We start from the raw sequence: 14,307 nt of genomic DNA on the forward strand, positions 1-14,307 counted from the left end.
TTGCCACAACGATGGCATCTATAACGATACAACTAGAATATCTTTCTTTACCTTCCGTGATAACGAAATCGATAAGTGCATCATGGGAATTGCTGACGGGCGATGGATGAGCTGCGAAAGTACTCGAACATAACGGACGGCTGTTTCGTGTACGATGTCGCTGTTCGAGCCACCGATGCAGGGTTGTTAGAAGCGAGCTGAGGGCCGGTCAAGTGCTTAAGAAGGTAGCTAGTAATTATTCCTATCGTACTGATCTCTCCGTCATGGCGCCCACCGATGTTCGAACCTTTCCGATGGCTTAGCTAAGTAAACCTGTGACTGAAATTGCGATTGTGAATGTTGGCTTCTAGATTGTGCTCAGTCCGGGTACATTTGTACTGACTGGACGGATGTCCGGGCAGCTGGTCTGCCGTCTGGACGCCTAAAGCGTTAGTAGTCCGGGTACTGGCGACGGGTAGGTTGGTGGTGAGCCGATTCTGCCCGTGCCTGCGACCCACGACGAAAACTTGTAAATGTCCGGGGGCTTTGCCCTGTCTGGACGCTGAGCAGTTTGTCCTGCCAGCAGGGCGATGCAGGGTTAACCTGTATATCGGCCCATGAGCACTGAAGTGAAAACGAAATGAATATGAACTGGAATGAATACGAATTGATGAAAAATGCTAATTGTGAACTGATGAATTGAACCTGAAGCAGGTACTCGTAGCTACCGGCCGGAGCACGAGTTTCCTAGAAGATCTGAAGCGTAGCAGTTACGTAACTGGACTGCAAGTAGACAGAGTTTGAAAGCAGTTTTCCTTGAGCTAAAGTTTTTTGTATGCCAGAGCAGTGCCTGCGCATATACAGTGTCGACACAATCTTGAGCTAAAGTATTGTATGCGAGAGCGAAAAGCGAGAGCATACAGGTGCACCATATCGTAGCGTAGCCATACAGCCAGAGCAATTGCGAGCGCTGTGAGCGGTGAGAGAACACCGGAGATCATAATCTCAAACTGAAAATCTAAAGTATCCGGGTGAGAACAAAAGAGTCAACCCGGTAGCCAGTGTAACGAACACTGAAGTGATCCAGCCGAAATACGGCAAGCAATGTATGCACGTGCCTTCACAGAGGAAGACACGGTAAATTCCTATGTTGATGGTTTCCTGAATTGGTTTAATACGCTTGGTACTAAGGAAGAGGAACGAGTTTCAGTACTCGTTCAGGGACTGAAAAAATCGCGTATGGAGTGGTATGGCAAGCTGCTCATATCAAAACCTAAGACTGTTGAAGACGTTATGGCACAGCTGAAAACGCTGTACGCACTGAAAGTGCAACGAGAAATGTGCGAAAATGATGACTGTTGTGAATATGAAGATGACTGTGAATATGTATACAATGAGTGTGAAATTGGTAATTCGAATGATGACGACAGTGAATACGGTGAAAATTATGAAACTTACAATAATAACGGTAATAAACCGTACATGATCGGAAATGTGGAAATTAACGTTAATAAATGGCGAACCGATAGCGGTCAGCCGATATGCTTTAAGTGTCACGAGCTGCACCCAGCAAAGTACTGTACATTTACTGGTAAATGGAAAGAAGTGTCAAAGGAACCGCCAGTTGAAGTCTTAAAACGGTACAATATGAAACGAGTGGAAATGCGGTCACTGGAAATTCGTGCTGTACAGTGCGAATTAAAATTATCTGAAAATGTAAAAACTGAAATGCAGCAGCTGTCAAGTTTGCGGGGGCAAACGGTGCCCAATGAGCTACCGCCCGATACGTTGCAAACGACTGTGACCAGTCAAGTTTGCGGGGGTAAGCCCGATTATAATGTTAGCGCTTTTATGGCTGACAATTTCGTTGACGAAAAGTTTTGGAAAGCCGCGCAGCGGAAGTATAAGGATACCAAACACTGGTATTACTTGTACAAAAACCCAGTGAAAGTAAAAAATAAATTTCAAAATGAAGAAATTTATCACATGGTTGTGATAAATGGTTTGCTGTGTCGTAAGCGTTCAGTAAATGGTATTGACAGAATTGTTGTGCCTAAACAATGGCAAGAAAAGCTGATCAATTCAGTGCGGAACCGATATGGGAAAAATAAATTAATACCGTGTGGAGTGTCAGTTCAACAGTATCTGACCACCAGGTATTATTGGTATAATATGGTAAAAACAATTGAAAATGTTTTGTGGAAATGTGATAACGCGGAAGTGACTGGAAATGTTGAAAATGTGTCAGGTAACCTGGAAATTTATGAATCTGAAAATGTAATTGAAGTGTGTAGCACGTCGCAGGTTGAAAAGTTGAAATTCTTCCTGTTCAGTCGCACAGCGGAAGCCCGTGCACTACAAAATGTGTTCCGTATGAGTATAACTGGGCTGGTCGACGCACAGACGCAGATGAGTGTGAAAAGCCTAAATTTGTGAATCAGACTCTAGCGGACTTAAAAAACGCGATTATTGAAGTTGATGGTCAGGTTGTGAAAATGGTGTATGAAGATGAGTCCAGTGATGTGGATAAACTTAAAAGCGCGTCCGAAGGTCCGCGGGGATTCAATCCCCAGAACCCATCCACTTAACCGCTGTCTTACGGTGACTGTATGTGTGCGGACTGAGTCGCTTTGGTAACCGCCTCGAGTTGCAATGCTGACTGAAAAAATGTTTTTGCTGGTATTTCGCAGTTTCAAAGTGGTGTTTTATTTTATTTTTATTCTTCATCGCGGATGTTTTTTATTTGATTTTTCATCGGCGATTTACATTAAATTTAATTGTGCCACTAAAAATCTTCATTATTGCGTTCCGACGTTTTTCCTGTTTGTGTTTACTCCGACTGCCGTGCTGCCATCTTTCTCACTCTGCCTACGCTCAATCTCCATCCCGTCCAGGATCCTCTCCTCATTTGCCATCTCATTCAGTCACCCGTGGAGGAGGCTCAGGAGGATCAGTCATTCGTTCTTAGACGGAGGATGGATTTGCCCGCCTTTGCCCAGTCGTGAGCATGAGAACTCGTTTAGTTTTTTATTCCTGTTTTGCTTTTCTTTTCTGTTCTTTTTGTGTTGGGTTCCCCAAAAGCCGTTTGCGGGGGTGACGTGATATAGCATACGGTAGCGATGTAGTACGTAAAGTGACGGCTTTACTCGTACATTCTACTTTCTCGACGTTTCTCTTTTGTGTACGGATTTTAATACTTTTGGTTGTTTCAACACGGATGCGCCGTGTCTATATAAGTCCGAGAGTTGCAGTACGTTGATCGTCAGTTCTCTCATTACGAGTTTTGGCAGTGATCGGAGTTTAGAATAAAATATTCGTCGGAGATGCAGTTCTCGCTTCGCGTAGATTCGTAGGCTTAGCTATGCCACATTGCGATTATTAGCTCATACTCTGTCGTTGAGTAGGTCGGTAGGATAGATTATTACGGTAATTATTCCTATCGTACTGATCTCTCCGTCTCCGTGGCAGCCTACTGATGTAGTAATAACGGAATGTACCGGCTCTGCCAGTGCCAGGATAAGCGCAGTCCATCGTTCGGCTACCATTGCACGAGTTTTCTAAATCCGCGTCTACAGTTCATGACACGCTTAATTAGCCAAAATCTTTAGATAGAACATATAATTCAAATTGTCTGGTACATGATTGACTGGCTAGTTTTAAATGTTAATGAATAAATTCCTTTTTGCTTACACTCATAGTACTGAGCCGATGAACTCTAAACGAAATAGAGAAGTCCCAATCCCAGGACAAAAAGAAATAGACTTTTATAGGCCATCGTTTTTAAGCAATTCTGAAGTGTAACAATCCTTCTAGCGATTCTTAAGCTCATCATGTGAAAATTAGCGTTACAATCGCTTTATGTATCTTGCGCGCTTTTGTCATGCAGATATACATACGCTGTAGAATAATAATCTCCTTTAAAGAAGAGCGATTTGTAGTTATGGACTAGATAGCTTATCGGTTTGGTGTTCTATGCCGTTCTTAAGTACGCTGGATTTGCTTATAGCAGCGCACAATGCAATTACAACAATATATTATTTTTTTCTCTTTTGTTGTTATATTTGCTACGTGATACGTGGCTTATTCTCAAAGCGAAAGTCACCGTTAAATATTCTTTCTTGTTCACTGCAGACTGAAACAACCAAGACCAGGCAATGCAAACCATGTTGTACGTTTATTACCTGTGGTACAACGGTTATGCAACAGCTTAAAACAACATAATTTTACAACATGAAAATTTCATTTAACTTTTCTGCTCCTTCCATCGTTCCCAAAACTGATGCAGCGTTTCCTCGTTGTATCACTAGTGACAGTCTTTGACGTAGAAATTTCCGTACACTTCCGTGTTTTCCGTACACCAGACTCTGTGGTGCCATTTCATCTAGCGGCTACAGTATTTCGATCTTCGCTTGCCACGTGAGTTCTTTGCCGACGAAGTCATGCATGCAAACCATACAATGCGACAACACGATGGATCTGCAAAGCCCAGTGGCCCGCGCTGAGGCGCTGAGTCTGAGTCTGACCCCTAAAAGGCTGAGTCTGACTACGGAAAGCTGAATCTGAGTACTGAAAGGCTGAGTCTGAGTATTAAAGTGCTGAGTTTTCCCAAGACTGCTAAGGTCATATTTCGATGACTTTAAACGTAGATCATATGAACTATGAAGCCGAGTATAGTCTCTTTCATATGCACTACGCTTTAACCCTTGACCGGAAATATGCGACATCTCCGCAAGATCTGCTCTGTAACACTTGTATTCTGTAGCCGCTAGATGAAATGGCACCACTTTTAAATCCGGGCGCTGCCTGCCCCTTGCCGGACAGCGCACACGTTATGTCAGCGCGTGCGCTGTTTTCCGTACACCAGACTCTGTGGTGCCATTTCATCTAGCGGCTACAGTATTTCGATCTTCGCTTGCCACGTGAGTTCTTTGCCGACGAAGTCATGCATACATCATACACCTGATTTTTTGCAATAATATAGATAGCTATACAAGTATTTCTAGTACGGAAATTTATTATACCCTTTCGGCCATTCCGCTTATAGAAAAACAAATAAAATCACAACGCAGTACACTCAATCAGCAGACAACAGCCTCGGGAGGTCTAAAAACAGAGAACAACTGATCTAAATTTGGTTCCGGACCAACTTCCGGTAGAGCTGTTTCCTGAACGGAGGTATTTTAAGTACATATTCTAGTACATATAAGTTTGGTAGTGTACCGAGTGAATGGTAGTGTCAAAGGTTGTGCACGGAATAAAAGGTGGTGCGAAAGGTTGTGTACGGAGTAACAAGGTGCGAAAGGGTGTGTGCGGAGTGGTCACCTAAAATAAATTCAGTTTTATTTTGGCCGTAAATGTTGAATAGCGGCTATAACAAAGGTTAATTCTTTCTTTCTGATCAAAATTTGTGTTGCTGCAGTTATACACGTAAAAATGTACGGTGCACGTACCGTATTCAATTACCGCATGCATTGCACTTTTATAAATTGCACTGTTTTGCATTGCCAAATAAAATCTTGCACTTTTATATCACGTAATTTTCAGCGTTGCATGTATGGGGATTCGCTGGACCAAATGTCGCATATTTCCGGTCAATGGTTAAAGCGTAGTGCATATGAAGGAGACTATACTCGGCTTCATAGTTCATATGATCTACGTTTAAAGTCATCGAAATATTACCTTAGCAGTCCTGGGAAACTCAGCACTTTAATACTCAGACTCAGCCTTTTAGTACTTAGACTCAGCTTTCCGTAGTCAGACTCAGACTCAGCGCCTCAGCGCGGGCCAAGCCCAGCGGCAGGTAGGGCGTGCACAACGGCAATGGCAGAACAGCACAATATTCGCGAGACATTCGTTTAATACCTACGAATGGGTTCCTGTTCCGAGCGGTCGGCGTGGAGATAGTGGGGCCACTCAAACCGGAAGCCTCCCGGCTGATTAGCGAAGTGGGCAAGATGATATGGCAGGAAACAGGCGAGAAACGTGCAACGGAGTTTTTGCGGCAGAGGTTCAGCATCGAAATTCAACGTGGAAACGCGGCATCCATCCTGGGAACGTCACCGGCTCGGCTAATTTAGAACAAATGTTCTCTGTAATCCGGCCGCATGTGACGTGTGGGGAGGAGTACATACGAGGACTCCACCGTACATCCACTGAATGTCCGCCTTTAGCTGCAAGTACAACACCGGATATCAGCTGATCAGTTCTGTGATTCGTTATTCGTTATGGCTTAGCGGTGTATTTGATGCTCACTTCGGCTAGTCTATAAATTTTCATGTCATCTCTACTATGTGGACGCAGTCTTGGATTTCTGATCTCGAGACTACTTGCTTTTAACTTTCCTTGTTTTGTGCATACGATTGTGTGTTAGCGAAGTAAAGCATCTTTTGTGGTTATCGACGTTCGTAATTGCATTCAGATTATGGCGTGGTAAACACGGTATGCTCGGGCTTCGTCCAACCCGCATGTGTATTGACCGGAAGTTAGAAGTATATCTCAACACAATCGCTTAGGGTTTCCTGATCTTCGTGTTCCTGTTACCCTACCCAGATTCCAGCATTTCCTATAATCCGCTAATACCCTTCCCGACGGAGACTAGAGTTAGCTATACCCAATGAGCAAGGCACGGAGGTGATCACAACGATCCCGTCCGGAGAGTTGTTAAGCTGATCGCGTACTTCTTTGTACCGTTGGCAGTTACACAATACGACACATGTTTCTGCTGTTTGTTAATATTACGATGTGATGTTTCTTTTGTGAATTTGTAATCTTGTCTTTGTATTCGATCAATAAAAATAGTGACGAATGCGTTGTACAAGCTTGTCCGGCAATTTCTGTCGTAAAGGTACAGCTAGCGCGAAATTTGCGCTTAAAATGATGGCCACGTCTCTACGCTTATCGGATTGCCTAAATGCGCTCCGCAGTTAGATTGCCCATTGCTACACCGACCATTTTCTAACCACCTTCAGCCAGGCAGTCACTGTTATTCTCAATAAATTATCTGGCGTGCACCAAGCCACCAGCCAGCCAGGTGCATGTTGCGTATTCAAGTAGTGTGGCGTGGCGCGCTGTAGCATAGAGTTTGGCGTAATACGCGGATTTGTATATTTCGCTGTATTGAACCGGCAGAAATTACCGGACAAGCTTGTACATCGTGAGTAAGGCGACTGCGCATTTTTTTTATTATCTACCTACACCTTCGGCAGAGCTGGATATTGAGCATGGCGCGACGTTAAGCCAATGGCGATCTGACCACACCTTTTGTTTATACCGCCAATCATTACTGTAGCAAAATAATTGCTGTCCTTCCTACAATCTGTGAAGGTTTGAATACTTGATTCCCAACAAGAGAAACGCACATTACTGATGAATACATTCGCGCACAATGGATAAAAGTGTCATGACGGTGGTTTTGAATGGCCAAAAACTTAAACCGGAAAGGCCAGTAAACACTTCACGACTTTCTGCATGGAGAAATTGTGAAGATAGACAGACTACTATCCAAGCCGAGTTTGCGCAAAGCTAGTTACATAGTCCGAAAACTCTCTGTACGTATCGATACATTTCTTGGATCCACCGGTGCGGAAGACCAACCCCGTTGATTCCGATGTGCCGGGGTCCACATTGGATATGGTCAGATTTCCCCGGGTGCACTCTACTTTGATCGGTTCGTAAAACGATGTTCGTTTCTGCCGCGTCTCGCCGAGTTTTGCGACAATCCACGAATGCAGATCGTGAAGGATCACGCGGCAGTTGAGGGTGTTGTCGCCGTCGAATATGGTCGTCACCGCGTCCACCAAATCCAGATTTGGCTCCGGAAGGTTCACCCGTCCGAGACGGCACGTAATGTTCAACGGATTAACGAGATATGACGGGAGCTCAACTGGGGCGGCAGTGACGGGAGGCCGAAAGCTCGTCGTATTCGCTGCAGCGGTGGTCGGGGTTGCAGGTCGAAAGGTTGTTGTGTTCCAAGCCCATGACTGTGTCGTTGACTGGTTGCTGCATTGTCGCCCATAAGCCGGGTTGAGTACCGTTGCATCAAATTCAAACAGAACATCCTGGTAATTGGATGGACAATTCACACGATCCGCCGATCCGTCCGTATCGCAAATAAAAACATTGTTCACGTAGGCCAACAACGCTTGACAGTATGTATTATGTGAGTCGGCCCTTTCTAGAATCAACATAACACAAAAGTATTTGACTGCGACTGCTGATTGTCACTTGTTTTAGGACAAACGGAAATAATTTACCTTCCACGATAACGAAATCGATAAGCGCATCATGGTAGTTGCTAGCGGGCGATGTGCTGCGAAAGTACTCGAACACGATGTGTGGCTGTTTGGAGTACAATGTCTTGGCTTGTGCCACTGATCTGGGATTGGTGGTTGCCGGTTGGCTGCCGTTGAAATGCTTCAGAGGAAAGAAACCGTTTTCGAGGATTTTGAGATAGTCAGTGGATGGCAAGTCAAATTTTCTAAGACACATCGATCGAACAATTAGTGCATGAATACATCATGATGTATCGTACAACATCAGATATTGACAATTTATTGAATTCATTGAATTTTCGACAGAAAAGCTTGGTAAAACTTTATCAAGCCGTTTTCGAGTTTGTTTTTACCGGATGTTAAGATAAATCGCGTAGGAATCCCAAAAGTTCCCGCAGTTGGGAGCCAGTGCGACTTCGAAGGAACACAGTCCCGGTGGCAACCTATCAGGGTAGTAGTAGCGGAACGTACCGGCTCTTCCGGTTTCAGGATAGGGGCATTCTAAGAGCAGACTTCCATTGCAAGAGTTTTCCAGATCTGCGTCTGCAATTTTCAGAACGCTTCAGCTAACCAATTTTCGCAGCATGGTACAGGTAATACAAGTGGCTTAGCACTTTTCGAAACATAAACTTATTTAATTTTCTGCTGGCTGGCAGACTTCGAATATTTTGCAACATAATAAAATGTCAATAGAAAAGTCATATGCCGATGTAGCATGTAATTTTCTGCCGACTTTTGTTTCAAAATTATCAGTCCAAGAAATTACTAAATTTAGGTATTGCTGCTTACATTGATAGTACTGGGCAGATGAACTCTTGACAAAGTAAATGATCCCCAACGAAAAGGCACAAAGCAGGACACTTTTACAACCCATTGCATCTGCATAAGCGTCTTACACTAGCGCACTGATCCGAAGAACAGCGTAAAAAGAACTGGTAAATGTTTCATGTTAATAGTCGCTTTATACGTTTCGGGAGCTTTTTTGACTTTGTCATGCAGATACGAAGCAAAAACAATGATTTCCTTTGGAGAAAGGCAGTTTACTCTAGAACGATAACTTATCGGCTTGCTACCTTCAAAGCACAATGGATTTCCTTTGGAGTTTGGACATCGCGTTATGCAACTACAATCGCTGATACTAGGTACTACAAGTATCTTTATCGCCGTTGTTGTTTTATGTGCTGCAGTTATTGTAATACAGCTGATACAGTATTATACTGTATGTCAACCATACGTCGCTGTACCTCGCATTACCTTAATTGTCTCCTCTTTTCTTAATTTTAATTAAGTTCTTTTAAGAGCTTTTGGCAGGCGACTGAAGAATCACGCGAGAAGAACCCTTTTAATCCAGTTATGCTGGCCAAAAACGTGATGTACATGTATTTGTGTTCTCTAAAAAACGTGTTCTCTAAGAAAGTATCCAAAGAAGATACAAAATGGAGAATGTTTCGGACGCAACGTTTTCTCACCAGTTTGAGTTTTCCACCTCTAAGAACTTGACACCACTGTTCAGCCCACCATGACAACAAAGTAGCAGACGCCCTGGATGGCGAAGGGCCGGTGCTGCTGACGGCCCCGATGGCCTGGAAAAGGCGCGCGTCGGTGGCCACCAGGCCGCAGTGGCCCAGAAGGAAGAAGCGGGCGTACCGGCCGCCCATGTGCCACACCTGCGGGAGGGAGTCCGCCAGACTGATCAGCCACACGCCCGCTACGAAGAAGACGGAAGACCGGCTGGAATACTGGCGGTAGTGGTGGGGCAGCCAAAAAGCGGTTAGCCTGTTGAATGTTGGCGGCCAGAATAGTCTACAGAATTACCGGCAACATAAGTTATTTAATTCATCAGGCAGTAATCAGTACACGTGCCACATACGGTTCATCTGTGCAGATCTACTTAAAAATGGTAAAATCTTAAGAAAATAAATTTCTGAATTGAGTGATTGACCTACAACATACCGGTAGAACTAAAAAGGCAATTACCGGCAAATTGGTCCGCTCTTCAAAATCATGATAATAACAAAGTCAACAAACTCCGTGTGACAAGCGTATAAATCGCCAGAGCTGGCTTAAACCGAGAAAAGGTTGTTTGCGCTATATTCAATAAAGGGAAATTATCTGTATTTTATAGACACATTTATTGTGAATGTTTTACGCTATTTGGCGTGACTGACCGTGTTCCAGTGGACCACGCAGAGCAAGGTGTACTGGAAGAACGTCGCCACCACGCAGTCCACGTATAGCGTCCATCCGGACTGCGGCCAGAAGATGGCGGCGTTGTGGTAGAACGCCACCAAGGTCAGGTTGATTATCTCCACGAAGAGCAGATGGATGATCAAGAGGTTGGTGCCTTCCCACCGGTCGGGCTTTGTGCTTAGCGCCGCACCCAGCAGGATGCCCGCCACGGCGCCCACGACGCAGATGGCACTGGACACCGCAAACCAGGTGATCAGTGTTTCGGGGCGGTGATGACTGTAGCATGCGTTGTAGCATTGCCCAAGGCCTGCGGTATCTCCTGCGGAAATTGCTGCGTGAAATTCGGCATGCTTAGAAGATTTCCTCCAATGATTCTTTTTAAAAAAATCACTGTGATGAATTCGGCATTCTTATTAATAAAATTCCTGAAGCAGGCAGAGCAAAGATTTGCGTGGCACTTGCATACTTAACTGTACAAGGCGCACACACAGTTTATAATCCATTGCCAGTTGTGAGTTACTTTCTACGGAATATGCGGAAGGCTAAATAACGCAGGTGGAGTAACCTGAGTATTGGGAAGAGGTGAATGCTTGTAATCCAGTCGGCGCAGGCGAGTTATACTGAGCTAGCGACAAGTCGCTTTAAAAAATTCAATAACTTGGAACTACCTCAACATAATTAAGTATCAACGGGCCAGTAATATCGGGATACCGCAGTATTACAGTGTATTCCGCAGAATTCCAACGAGAGCAACAGTTTGTGAGGACAGCGCAAGGTACGTTGTTCACCGCTGGTTTTCATTCAGCGGATGCACTGGGTGGTGCGCGGACCGCTTCCGGCCGGATAAATTATCCCTTATGCATCTTACGCACTCAGTCACTGTAGCTCTACTGTACAATATAGTCAATTGGTACTGTCACACAGCGGCAGTGGCCGTATAGATTAGCCGGTTATGCTATGATACTGTACAGCTACTGTACAATGAAACTACGTACCCACAGTGTTATCTTGCAATCCTTGCAGACGGATCGAAAAATTAATAGCTTGAATTTTTATGCGGTAGCTGGAGAATTAAATTCTGCTTCCATAATCTCCATACATTTTTACGTCACATGGCTCAGATACGAGCAAACTAGCAGTTATTCGCAGTGCAAACAATAAACGAACAATTGTCGAGTATTTTGGAAGTACATTAACCGATCAGAAGTCAAAAATTTCGAAGTACCGAATAGAATTAGAAAGGGCATTCTGAACGCGTTCACTCCAAACCGGAGAAATCGGGAACATCAACAGACTACCCAACCCGATTTCCCACAAAACCAGTCACATATTCCAAGAATTCTCTATAAGTGTCGATACAATATTTGGAAGCACCGGTACGGATGGCTAAACCGGTTGATTCAGATGTGCCGGGGTCCACATTGGAGACGGTCAAATTTCCCCGTGTACACTCCACTTTTATCGGCTCATAAAACGATGCTCGTTTCCGTCGCGTCTCGCCGGTTTTCCCGACAATCCATGAATGCAGATCGTGGAGTATCACGCGGCAGTTGAGGGGGGTGTTGTCGCCGTCGAACACGGTCGTCACCGCGTCCACCAGATCCAAATCAGGTTCCGGAAGTTTCACCCGTCCAAGACGGCACGTGATGTTCAACAGATTGATCAGATACGACGGGACTTCACCTGGAGCGGCGGTGACGGAGGGCTGGAAGGTCGTCGTGCGCACTGGAGCGGCGGTCACAGTTGGTTGAAAATTCGTTGTATTCCTAGTCCATGTGGATGTCGTTGGCTGGGTAATATTTGTACACTGCCGCCCTTGTGCCGGGTTGAGTCCATCCGCAAAAATGGAATTAGAACCCGTTGGACAGTTGACGCGATCCGCCGATCCGTCCGTATCACAAACGTGGATATTGTTACATTACCTTGGAACGCGAAGCACCAAGTGTTGTGTGGATAAAAATTACCTAGAATGGACGCAATACAAAAGTATTCAGCAGCAACGGATATTTGTTCTTGATAACCATTCGAAAAGAATATCATTCATTACTTTCATAGATAACAAAGTCGATAATCGCATCGTGAGCACCGCTGACAGGAGATGAGCTGCGGAAATACTCGAACATGATGGATGGCTGTCTTCTGTACGTGAGGGTCGATGCTTGTGCTACCGATGAAGGGTTGGAGAGTGCGGGTTGGGAGCCGTTTAAATCCTTCAGAGGCCACTGACCAGCACCAACAGTTTGGTAAATTTTTATATAATCACGGGAGGGCAGATTAAGCTTTCTAGAAAACATTTAGCGCACATATAGCGAACGGACTACAAAATCCACATATGTAGAAATATATTAACTTTATGCGGAAACTGGCTCACTGAGTATAACATACAGAGTACAGCGATTTAAAAATGAGCATCGTTTTTGTACCGGATATTAAAATAAAACGCAAACAAATCCTCATCGTTCCCGCAGTTGGGAGCCAAAGTAACGTTGAAGTAACATACTCCTCGAGGTAACCAACTGATACAGTAATAGCGGAATGTGCCAGCTCTGCCAGTATTATTATACGGGCACTCTAACGTCAGATTGCCATTGCAAAAGTTCTCCAAATCTGTATCTGTAAACACTATAACGTTACAGTAAAACTGCTAGCGCGAAGCTCAGAAAGTAGATTTAGAGAAACTACGACTTACTAGAAAACAGTTCAATGCCAATCGGCAAATAAATAATTAGCGGTTGAATATGTAACTACGTACAGAGTAATGGTTCAGCTGCTGAATAATTACTTGCCTCGGTATTCCAACTACCAACCAGTATCTCTTACTTTGATAGTACTGAGCCGATGAAGACTGAACGAAGTAAAGAAGCGTGAGTCCAAGGACCAAAATGACAACTTGGCCAAGACCGGCCATTTTTTTGTACAGATCTCTGAATAAGTGCGGGAAGCCACTGCAAAAACCACTCGTGAGAATTAGAGTAATTGTTGCTTTATATACGTACGAGTATATCTCGACGGCTTCTATTTTATAGAAGTACTTGCGCTGCTGATACGACAATTGTCTTCCAACAAAAAGGCGGCTAACACTAGATAGCTTATCGTCGTGGCTTTTCTGTATAACGTAAACGGTAAAGATTGGTTTTCTGGAAAGGATTTGCGCGTGCTGGACAATTCACTTGTATTATTGTGGAAAAAGATGTGCTACGTGCGCTGCGTCTTGTAGTGAGGGTTTGGTATTTCACAATGCCTTTTACAGTGGCAAAATTACGGTGTAGTGCAGTACGATTGTCAATAAAATGACTTCACTGCTTTGACCGAACACTGCCGTCCGATTCCCATGCAGTTACGCTGGTCGTAAAGCTGGACGGTTAACAAGACCGCCTTTATCACAAAAATTAACATAAACGTATTATCGTTTGCAATGCCGTCAAGCCCACCGCGTGACCGCAATCAGTATTACGTCTTTGAAGCATCTAAACGAAAAACAAAATGACTTTGAATTGATGAGCTTTGCCAACTAGTGCTCGTAGGCTGCCATGGCGACTGGCCCAGCACTAGTTCAAGAGACACGGTGAACTGCATAAGTATTTAGACAAGTGCGCTTTCTCCCTTTCCGTTCACCGTGTCTCTTGAACTAGTGCTGGGCCAGTCGCCATGGCAGCCTACGAGCACTAGTTGGACAACCTGCGGCGATCAAGGATCAAAGCCGACTTAATTTAGTAGCGGGTCGCGGCTCGTTGTGGTTTCCTAGTTTTGCGCAAGGAACTTTGGCTAATACTTTAACACGACGAACTTGAAGCTATTTGGCAACAACATAAAACCTACGGCCAGTTGTACTAGCCAACTTCAGAGGCACACCACTTTACTACTAGAA

The 14,307-nt window shown here is 44.5% G+C and overlaps 2 protein-coding genes across 2 annotated transcripts; both read right to left on the reverse strand.

Annotated features, from left to right (window-relative positions):
* Nucleotides 1–7,203: 7,203 nt before the first annotated feature.
* Nucleotides 7,204–9,244, reverse strand: LOC129596483 (uncharacterized). The gene is made up of 4 exons (XM_055493782.1): nucleotides 9,039–9,244; nucleotides 8,603–8,792; nucleotides 8,232–8,455; nucleotides 7,204–8,152 (listed from the first exon to the last, which is right to left on the reverse strand). The coding sequence occupies exons 1-4, from the start codon at nucleotides 9,121–9,123 to the stop codon at nucleotides 7,476–7,478; spliced, it is 1,176 nt and encodes a 391-aa protein (XP_055349757.1). The 5' UTR covers nucleotides 9,124–9,244; the 3' UTR covers nucleotides 7,204–7,475.
* Nucleotides 9,245–11,502: 2,258 nt separating this feature from the next.
* LOC129596530 (uncharacterized) lies at nucleotides 11,503–13,559 on the reverse strand. The gene is made up of 5 exons (XM_055493841.1): nucleotides 13,436–13,559; nucleotides 13,260–13,384; nucleotides 12,863–13,052; nucleotides 12,487–12,722; nucleotides 11,503–12,403 (listed from the first exon to the last, which is right to left on the reverse strand). Exons 2-5 carry the CDS (start codon nucleotides 13,345–13,347, stop codon nucleotides 12,177–12,179), a joined length of 741 nt encoding a protein of 246 aa, XP_055349816.1. The 5' UTR covers nucleotides 13,348–13,384; nucleotides 13,436–13,559; the 3' UTR covers nucleotides 11,503–12,176.
* Nucleotides 13,560–14,307: the final 748 nt, after the last annotated feature.

The sequence above is a fragment of the Paramacrobiotus metropolitanus genome, unplaced genomic scaffold (assembly GCF_019649055.1).
Source record: "Paramacrobiotus metropolitanus isolate TYO unplaced genomic scaffold, Prichtersi_v1.0 Parri_scaffold0000091, whole genome shotgun sequence".
In the NCBI taxonomy this organism is placed as follows: Eukaryota; Metazoa; Tardigrada; class Eutardigrada; order Parachela; family Macrobiotidae; genus Paramacrobiotus; species Paramacrobiotus metropolitanus.

Bases quoted from the DNA above. Each gene is read 5' to 3' on its own strand.
- LOC129596483 (XM_055493782.1), bottom strand. From the start codon at position 9,123: ATGGGTTGTAAAAGTGTCCTGCTTTGTGCCTTTTCGTTGGGGATCATT. The intron at 8,793-9,038 runs GTAAGCAGCAAT...TGAAAATTGCAG, and splicing joins ATCTGCCCAGTACTATCAAT to ACGCAGATCTGGAAAACTCT. The intron at 8,153-8,231 runs GTAAATTATTTC...TGTTGATTCTAG, and splicing joins CGATTTCGTTATCGTGGAAG to AAAGGGCCGACTCACATAAT.
- LOC129596530 (XM_055493841.1), bottom strand. From the start codon at position 13,347: ATGGCCGGTCTTGGCCAAGTTGTCATTTTGGTCCTTGGACTCACGCTT. The intron at 13,053-13,259 runs GTAAGAGATACT...TAGTGTTTACAG, and splicing joins ATCGGCTCAGTACTATCAAA to ATACAGATTTGGAGAACTTT. The intron at 12,404-12,486 runs GTAATGAATGAT...CGTCCATTCTAG, and splicing joins CGACTTTGTTATCTATGAAA to GTAATTTTTATCCACACAAC.